The sequence below is a fragment of the Sander lucioperca genome, chromosome 7, assembly GCF_008315115.2.
Source record: "Sander lucioperca isolate FBNREF2018 chromosome 7, SLUC_FBN_1.2, whole genome shotgun sequence".
Taxonomy (NCBI): Eukaryota; Metazoa; Chordata; class Actinopteri; order Perciformes; family Percidae; genus Sander; species Sander lucioperca.
In genome coordinates, this window is record NC_050179.1 from 25,898,317 (window position 1) to 25,908,316 (window position 10,000).

Consider the following 10,000-nt stretch of genomic DNA (forward strand, 5'->3'; position numbering starts at 1 on the left):
ATAAATACAATCTGATGTGACATAAGAAGAACTTCTTCAGAGCTATTGGATTCAAACTTATTTTGTCTGGTATGTATGCTCTATCCACAGAGAGACAGAGAGTGTTTATGTGTGTGTGTGTGTGTGTGTGTGTGTGTGTGGTTTCTTTGGCGTTTTGATGGCCTTGCATTCGTCAGAAATTGCAGAGAGTAAACTGAATGCAAAGAAACAAGCACACAGCCAGTGGTGGCAGACAGAAAAACAACATTTTTGAGGGCCACAGTTAAATTGCTTTAACGTGCCGCTGCAGCAACATAAAACGGCAAACAACACACACTAAAACAGTATCTTAGTTTTTTTTTTTTTTTGCTAATCCTTATTTCCTCTTGGCCTGTAGGTTAAATCCGCCCACAGCACACCTGTAAAGTTCACTAATTCAAATGTTATATCTCTCGGCTTCTAAGAGTCTTGTCATTAATGTGAGGCTGTCAGACATTCAGCAGAGAAATCCCTGCACCCAGCCGCTGGTTGACAATAGCTACAGTTAGGCCCGGATTAACACAGTGTGGTTCTTCAGGGTGACCACACTTAAAGTACCCAACTCCTCCCACTTTACACGTAAAACAGTCACTAGGGGTGTAAAGACCATAGATTGGCAGTTTTACCTCAATCAAGTATTTTTTCTACTTCAAATTTTACATTTGATTTTATATTAACTTGCCTGTAGTGTGTTTTTAGTCAGGTAGGATCTTTTATTTTTACTTTGAAGTATGTTATCTTGAAAAGCATACATAAATAAAATCTATTATAGATGTATTATTATATTGTGCTGCAGTGGAGGGACAGCATTACAATGAGGGGATTCCTTTTCCTTTTTTTTTAAAATTTATTTTATTTTTTTTTACAAAAATGACTATTATTAGATTTTGTGGAGCCAGGACTGTGGATGTTTTCAGTAGGCTACATTGCTTAAATAAGAGAACAGAATGTATGAATGAACAATGCTCATATGTGAGCATTGTTTATAAATCAATTTATAAAATGTTATCTTCTCCTGTAAAGCTACATTTGGTAACTTTTATAAAAAAATATTACATATATTTTTTGTCATATTTGCTCAAACTGTCACTATTGTTTTTCACAGGTGATCTGATAAAAAGAAATCACATTCCTCTGCCTCTTCCTGGTGCTCCTAAAGGCATAAGGAAAACAACCAATCAGAGCCCAGGAGTCTCTAATGTCAATGGCCGCTCGTGAACTGCCTCATGTCATGTCCTACTGTCAGGATATTAGAGCTGCAAAGATTAAGCGATTAGTTGTCAACTGTTAAATTAATCGCCAACTATTTTGATAATCGATTGATTGTTTTGAGTAATTTTTTTCTAAAAGGAAAGCAAAAAATAATGTGATTCCAGCTTCCTAAATGTGAATATTTTGTTAGTTTCTTCTCTCCTCTATCTTTGAGTTGTGGACAAAACAAGACATTTGAGGACGTCACCTTCGGCTTTGGAAAACACTGATAAAAATGTTTCACCATTTTCTGACATTTTATAGACCAAACAACTAATCCATTAAGAGAATTGAGAAAAAAAATCAACAGATGAAAAATAATCGTTAGTTGCAGCCCTACAGGATTAGTGTTAATTTCGTCAGACGAGATGAGACTAAACAGTTCGTCAACGACCGTTTTTTCCATGACTAAGACGAGACGATGACGAGACTGCGCCAATGTCCAAAAACGCTGACCAAGACTAAATTAACATCCATTATTGTTGACGAAAAAAGAGGAGACTAAAATGTTTTGCATAAAATAAAAACTAAGATCAAATCTCTCTTCATTTTCGTCTAGAATTGTCTCTACTTTTTCATCATGACATAGAATATTCAGCTATTACGCCTTCAAAATATTCCGAATGAGTTTGTGCTGTTGCTGCCAGCCTGTGGCTGCAACACGAAACAACGTGGAGCAAGAACACAACACCCATAGGCAGTAGGGCTGCTCCCTCTTAGTCGATTTGTCGACTAATCAGTCATTTTGGTCTTAGTCAACTTAGATTTCTTTAGTCGATTAGTCATGTTTGATGCTTTTTTCATGCTGAATGACTTATTTCCGAGAAACGTACGAGCACATCTCTGGCAAACACAAGAATTAAAGTGGTGCTTTTGTATGACGATTAAATCAACTAATCGATTAGTCGATACAATTGAATGAGTGTTAGTCGACTAAGAATTTCTTCAAGCGAACACTAGAGATTTCTGTCAGAGCGACGAGCGCCGACGCTTTTTCTGGGTATACTTATTTTATTTCTGCTCTGAACAGAAAAAAATGAGACACAAGGCAACCAAAAACTGTTTTAAAAACCTTTGTAACTTGTCAGTCGGAGTCTGTTGGGCCCCAGCTTTTGAATTGTGTTGGTTCAATTCAACATTTGTGAATGTGTCTCTTAAATCAGAAAACCAGACGCGTTTAACAAAGTTGCATTCAACAAAAATCATTCAGTGTATTTTGTCAGGTAATTATGACATTTAACCAATATTTGTGATGTGTGAAACACAATTTGACTGAAATGGTTATCAGGAATAATCTCAGAAATCATTTTTATAATAATAAAAAAATAATAAGTTTTAGACAAATGTTTTGACTAAAACTTGACTAAGATATATTGAGTTTTCTTTTGACTAAAGCTAGACTAAAATGACGAGACTTTTAGTCAACTAAAACTTGACTAACAAAAAAAAGTAAAAATAAGTAAGTAAAAGATATGTAAATGACTAAATATGACTAAAACTAAGAAGGACATTTGGCACAAGACTAAGACTAAGACTACATTAAAAATAGGTGACAAAATTAACACTATACAGGATGTAGAGATACAGCAAATATGAGAAAATGTTTTGGGAATGGCCTTTATGGTCTAGAACCGCCACAGGATAACGCTGGCACCTATATTGATTCAGCAGGAGACACAGAGTTTTCTTTCTTTTTCTCTGATAGCCTCAGGAAGGAAACACGAGATCAGTCCGATGGAAGAGGACCTTCGATAAATGCCTCTCTTTCTGTCTTTCCTGTCTTTCTGTTCCCCTCATCTGTGCTGCTCTCACATCTGTCCCTGCCTTCCTATCTCTTTAATTTATGCAGGACCAAAGCTGTGGTAGGTCTTGATGATGGGTGTGTGTGTGTGTGTGTGTGTGCAAACTAGCTATGAAATGGTTACATCTTGCTGTTTCCATCTCTCACGCCATACATGCATTTAACATAGGGAGCAGATAAGATAGTCATAAATTCATTACAAGTGCATGCATATTCATAAACAGACGCACCAAACAAACACACATACGTGAAAAATAAAAACACAGACAGCTTCCTGTGGTCACACACAGAAAATAAGAGAATGCACATACATAAATGAAACAGGTGGACACATACACGCGCACACACACACACCCACACACCCGCACACACACACACACACACACACACACACACACACACACACACACACACGCACACACGCACGCACACACACACACACACACACACACACACACACACACACACACACACACACACACACACACACACACACACACATATGCACACACACAGGGTGGTTTAGTGCATGACAGTGTGATTAATGTTGAGAAATGAAGGACACAGACCCTGTTCTTTTCTGCTGGCTGTCTGTCTGTGTGTCATCAGTCCCAGATTTTAGAAACCACAGGGTCCTAAAAAATAAACAATTTGGGGTTCATTCGTAACTTCGTCATCTTAGGAAGGATTCCATTGATCTCCCCAAAGCCTTGCTGGGAAAGTGAGTTTGTCTCAAGTAGTAAAAGGTTCTGTGTGTGTGTGTTTAAAATTCAAAGTGACAGCGTATACATTTGTGAATCTGAATTTGTGTACATGTAAGACACTGCAAACAAACTTGTACATGATGATAATTCAATGAACAAAACGCAATTTAAGAACAGATCTCCAGCAATTTGAAATTTTCTGGAATGTGCATTTTGATTGCATTTGCTGATGTTTTTTGGGCTGATCAAATTGAAGTTGTAGTTAATCAACTACTTTCCCTTCAGAGGCTTTTGGTACACCTGACAAAACTGAATCAGTCATTCAAAAGTTTAATAATATCAAATCAAATAAATTATCAGATTAGATTTATCGTCAAACTGATCATGCACTAAACCTATGATTCAAACTGTAAACATATCATTTAAATGAAAATATTGCAAAATCACACAACCACACATCACACAACCCTAAGCCACCCCAAGCACTAAGCAAAGAAAAACCAGACTGGAAATTTGACTCTGTGGCTGTGATAAAATGGTCTTTCATCTTCCCTAAACACCAATCAATATAGTTTTACAAATACAGAATTATGGCAAATGTAGAACCATTTTAGGGCCTAAGATTTTGCTAAAAGATGTACCATTACTCTCTGAAACAAAGTATCTACAAGTTTATTTACTCTACATTTTAGAGTGCCAAATCATTTTCAGTATGGTTCGTAAGCAAGACAGTACAAACTGTACTATTACAAGCAGTTTTGATGATGCTTGCTTGCTTGCTCTATGAATTTGTAAATCTGAAAATACTATTTGCAAATTTCCAGTTGGGTAGGTCTAGCCTAGCAAAAGCCCGCAAACATGACATTTCAAAATGCTCACTGTGGTCTGCCAAGAAAGGACTCAGTTCAAATCAACTTAACATTACTCAGACATCAACTTGAGCCCTAGTTTCTACACAAGGGCCGCATGAATCAGCTACCTGCTTGAATGTCTGTTGTCTTTGAAACTTTCAAACTGAAAAAAATATATATATCATAGCATCTTTTGTGGAAATGTCTCAAATTTGGGGTTTAAAAAAAAGTCAAAAATGCATGCTGAATCATGCTTTTTACTTTTCATTCACAGTGGTTACTTCAAACAGTAATTTAACAGCAGGTGACATTCTTGTATTTGATGACCTCCAGTGATGCACAAGTGTACTCGGGGTGTGGCCAATGAATAATCACTGTTGGGTGCAATAGAGCACACCCAACAGTGAGTACGTTTACATGCACACAATTATTCCACTATTATTCCGAATATGACAATATTACCAATTTGATACGGGTCATGTAAACAGCATATTCCGTTTGGATGTTCCGAATAAGGCCTTTGCCGGTATTATTGGGGTTTTAGAGGCATTCTTTGAACACGTATACAGCAGATTCTGAATATGTGTCTAAATAAGGGTTTTTACTGCAGTTTACTGGCTGTTTATGGCTTACAGTCAACTCTGTGTGTTGCTATGGTTGTTGTACTACTGGTGGAAAAAATCCTATTTTGCACAGCTGCATGTAAACAGGAATGTTAGTGGAATATTCACTTTCATTAACCATGTAAACAGCTTTAACAACGGATATATTGTCTTTTTCGGAATTAGGGCTAAAACTGGAATAATATGTGCATGTAAACTTAGTCATTGATGATGGTTGTGGTCAGAGGTGCAACAGACATAAAGTGAAACAATGCGTTTCAATGTGGTGTTAAGTTTACTCTTAAAGTAGAGGTTGATGAGAGTCAGTAGGGTGGAAACTCATCTGTAAACCCCGGTATAAAGGTAGAACTAATTTTGTCTTTACAGTTGGAGCTACACTGTCCAATAACAGTCCACTTGTCTTTATGATGGCAGACCAGCATCTGCCCTCTATAAACAGCAGCATCACAGGGCCCTCTCACCTCCAGATCCTCTCTGTGTGATCGGTCTCTGTCTTCAAAGTCTCTGGTTCTGCGTCGAGCCTCTTCAAACGCTGCCTGGGCCAAAGCATCCTCCTGCTGCACACACGCACGCGCGCGCACACACACACACACACACACACACACACACACACACACACACACACACACACACACACACACACACACACACACACACACACACACACACACAGAGTGAGGTTAGTTTAAACAAGACAGAGACAGGGATATGGCTTCAAGTCCGACGGAGTGTTTTTTTCTGTGTGCACACATTAGAATGCATCACTCTGTCTGTATTACATATGTTGTACCTGTGCCCTCTCTTCATCATACTCCAGGAATCCCATCCCATCCAGCCGCTGTAGGTCGATCCAGCCTTTCCAGATCACACACACCCCGTTCAAGATCATGGGAGCCTTTAAGTAGACCTGGAGAGAGAGAGAGAGAGAGAGAGAGAGAGAGAGAGAGAGAGAGAGAGAGAGAGAGAGTGAGAGAGAGAGAGAGAGAGAGAGAGAGAGAGAGAAAGAGAGATTAATGCCAGCAGCAACAATGAACTGTATTTTCAGTACATTTGTTCAGTATTTTGTTGTGTCATAGAAACATGTGTCCTGTGTGAGACTTGACAATTGTTGTGTTAAGTTCCTCTGCTGGTAATGTTTAAAACCATCTGATGCTCAGTAACTCTATGGCTAAGCTACATGGAAAATAACAGTGATCAACAAAAAACAAGAAGACGATTGATTCCACATTAGCCTTAGGAAGGAGCAGCAGCTTAATATGACCTGGAGTTACACTCAAAATTGCAATTCTTAAATGTGGAACCGTCAGCTGTTTTTTTTCCAGAATAATAAAAAGCTCTGTGTTAGGGAGATGGTGGCCTCTCCTTCCTCCCCCCGCTATTACTGCTGTGAAAGAGGAAAAACCACCAACTACGTCAAAACCTTCCCAGTACAATTGAGTGTTGGACTAGTAAATCACACACACACACACACACACACACACACACACACACACACACACACAGACGTGTGCATGTGCGCTGAGGTTAGTGTGTTTCTATGAGTGTGACGTGTACCAATCTGTGTATGTTTTTGTGTTTGTTTGCTGCTGCAGGATGCCGATCCTGTTTTAGGGGGAAACTAAGTGTTTGTATTGGACTAAGTGGACAAAATGTGATCCAAAATAAATATATGCCAAAAAAACTTTTATTTTTTTTGTCATTTTTGTGCGTGTTGTTCATTTGCATGGCCATTGCCCAGGGTCTGCGACTTACTCAATGGCTTTATTCATACACTGGCAGGTAAAATATCACTGGTATTTTATCCTGGGACAATGACCTTATTTATTTATTGAAAGTAAATGTAATCTGGCTTCAGTTCTCACGTGTCTTTAGTTTAGCCTGATAATAACAACTAAAGTACAAAACAACATATCGGTAGGCTGTCCACAGATCATTATGTCTATCTTGAGGCTGCGTCATGCCAAAAGATTTTCCCTTTTTGCATTGCAAGGGAGGATATCAGGTGTGATGTGGATAAAATGTTGTGGCCTGACAGAGAGGAGATTGGATGACCCTTGAGGTGGATACATTTGCAGCATATTTTCTTTTTTCTTGCACATCTTGTACAACAGTTCCTGATAATTTTTCTGTTGTATATCTTTTTTTTCTGTACAAGCTTCCTTTGTGTATTTGTGGTTGGCTGGTGTGTACATACAATGAGAAAGTATAGTGTGTGCCATGGTGGACATCAATACTTTTCAGCTGCCTTTCAGAGTACAGTGTCATTTGACAATATGTCTTTGGATTTTGACTGTCTTGGTCTAAGCAATGATGAAAGAACATTTTTGTTTTGTGGCAATGATTTATTCATTGATGGATTTATTTATATTTCAAACAGGAGTTATTTGTTTTGATTGAGTTATCACCTTTTGCGATCACATAGATTGATGTGCTGAATGTACCACGTGGTATGAGGATTGTACTTAAAGTTTTGACAGTTGTAAGTTTATTTCAGTAAATGTGCCAAAGCGATTGAGAAAAACTGTAAAGGCACAACACACAGCAAGTTAACCCATGCAGCTATTTAAGTAACAGTCTGTCTTTATACATACAAATATCCATCCAATTCACTCCAAGCAGTTTATTTTGTGTGAAAAGTACCCTTTGGAGATGCTAAAGAGCCAGATATCTTCCTCAGGAGTTGGTGGAGACCAAAATGGAGGTAAAAGACGAGTGAATATTGGACATTTGTCAGGGGGCCAGAAACCATATTCCAAATGAATGCTGTTTCTCCATATCTGCTGAGTGAGAAAATACGCATACACACACAGTCTTACCTCAACCCCTAACCCTAATGCTTTGAATAGGCTTTTAAAGAGAGATGTATCTTGTCTTTCAGCCAAAAACTGATAAAAACTTGATAAAGCCTGATACAATAAATGTGGAATTTGCTTTCTTTCAATAAACTATTCTTTGTCTCTTTGTCTTCTTCTTTCCCACAACACTGATTTCCATGAGGAAGAGACAACAGATGCAGTGAAACACAAGACAATCTGTTTTTCCCAGGGTAGAATGTTTTTAGGTGGTATTTTTATCTGAGTAAACAAGTATTAAGGAATACATTTACAAAATCAAACACTCCCCCCCCAAACCCACACATACACAGAGATGACTGGATTTTCTGTGTGACACTGGGCAAGCTCCACGTTCCTGCATTTTTACTCAGGCTATTTTTGGACAGCCTCTCACAGGGACCTCTTTTACCACAGCTACCCACACTGCACCGGGGTTCAGGGGAGACCGCACTCCAAAAGACTGTGGGTTTTTGTGTTTATTCGAGTGAATGTTTTTCTGTGTGTGTGTGTGTGTGTGTGTGTGTGACAAAAGTGTGAGAGAAAGATGGCTTCCACAAATGTAGGCCTGCATGGTGCTTTTAAAAGAAAGCTTCATTTGGCTTGACAGGGAAAACGTGTGTGTGTGTGTGTGTGTGTGTGTGTGTGTGTGTGTGTGTGTGTGTGTGTGTGTGTGTGTGTGTGTGTGTGTGTGTGAGGGGAAAATATGTAGAAACGGCCCAACCACAGACTTCCTCTGAGAAAGAACCATTTCAACCCCCACATCCATTTGCTAGCACACATACACACACACACATGAAGAAGGAGGAACTCTCACACACTGCAGCGCACTGTGAATATGAAAGGGAACATGAAATGCAGTGGAGATTCAGACTTACTCTAAAACCGACCGCAAGTTTTGTAAAGCAGAGCTTGACTTTAGGTCTCAGAGACCATGTGGGAGAATGTATGTTGTAGGCCTACTGTTTTGCATTTACCTGCCTGCGCTACAAATGTGTATAGGTTACTCTGTATTGGCAGTCATTCTGAAGAAGTTAAAACCATCTGCACAAAAATATACTATTACCACTCCACCACACTTATTATGACCGCTGTAGCTAAGAGTTTGCAGATTAAGACTTGAAACACTTCTCCAGATAAATGTGTACATTAAAAAACATATGGTAATCTTATAAAATATTATGATGCATTGTCAACTTCTATATGAAAATAGTATGTGTGAAATGTTCCCAGTGTTTTCATGTTTAGATTCAGTGCTGCTCACTAAAAAAGTTTCCTTTTAGTTTTTTTACTTTATCGTGATGTTTCTTTCACCATCTCCCAGACAATTGTTTACTTCAAAGTCCATTGCACATTTTTATACTTTTAATACATGCTAAATTGATAAAAGAAAATTAAAAAAACTGAAAACAATTAAGAAACACAAAGCTCAACCATAAAAAAAACAAGCTAGGGGTATGCGGTAGGGTAGGAGAGGGGGTATTGGGATTACAATGGGGAAGAGTACCTGATTATTGTTATTTTGTGTTTCCTTGAGCTCCAACAAATGTGCTGAATGCATTTAATTCCTCATAAAACTTTTGCAAAGCTGTTTTTTATTTTTTTTTTATTTTAATCCAGCATTGTTTACATCCATTTTTAATGCTTACACTCTTCTTCTTCCCTGTCTTTGCTGATGCAGTGCTGCATACCACCACCTGTTGATAAGTAGAATAATGTAAAACCATTGGCAGGAAGTACAGTAGGAGTATGGTGTCACTTGCGCGTGTGCACATGCATCCCCGTGCACATGGACGTGATGAACAAAATGGGGACCCACCATAGACTGTCAAAATAATGGACGAAGCTTTCGGGTCTGAAAAGTGAGGCCAATGCCGAAGTGCCATAAAACTGCATTCTGTCTAATTTCCAGTAGTGGGCA

General features: G+C 38.5%; 2 protein-coding genes across 5 annotated transcripts in view; both read right to left on the reverse strand.

The window, feature by feature from the left end:
- The window catches only part of c7h16orf70 (chromosome 7 C16orf70 homolog), a 42,309-nt gene extending 38,966 nt beyond the window's left edge, over positions 1–3,343 (reverse strand). Inside the window, exons 1-2 of the mRNA XM_031294851.2 lie at positions 3,333–3,343; positions 3,122–3,126 (exon numbers count right to left, since the gene is read on the reverse strand). The gene's annotated coding sequence lies outside the window, so the exon portion shown is untranslated. The remainder of the gene's footprint in view (positions 1–3,121; positions 3,127–3,332) is intronic.
- The window catches only part of cbfb (core-binding factor subunit beta), a 42,457-nt gene that overhangs the window by 5,146 nt on the left and 27,311 nt on the right, over positions 1–10,000 (reverse strand). For 2 of the 4 annotated variants that reach the window (XM_031294866.2, XM_031294865.2), the window contains exons 4-6: positions 6,039–6,155; positions 5,710–5,805; positions 3,640–3,705 (exon numbers count right to left, since the gene is read on the reverse strand). In XM_031294866.2, the coding sequence (XP_031150726.1) occupies positions 3,676–3,705; positions 5,710–5,805; positions 6,039–6,155 (243 nt within the window). In that variant the 3' untranslated portion in view covers positions 3,640–3,675. The remainder of the gene's footprint in view (positions 1–3,639; positions 3,706–5,709; positions 5,806–6,038; positions 6,156–10,000) is intronic. The other 2 variants (XM_031294863.2, XM_031294864.2) reach the window with 1 other exon arrangement.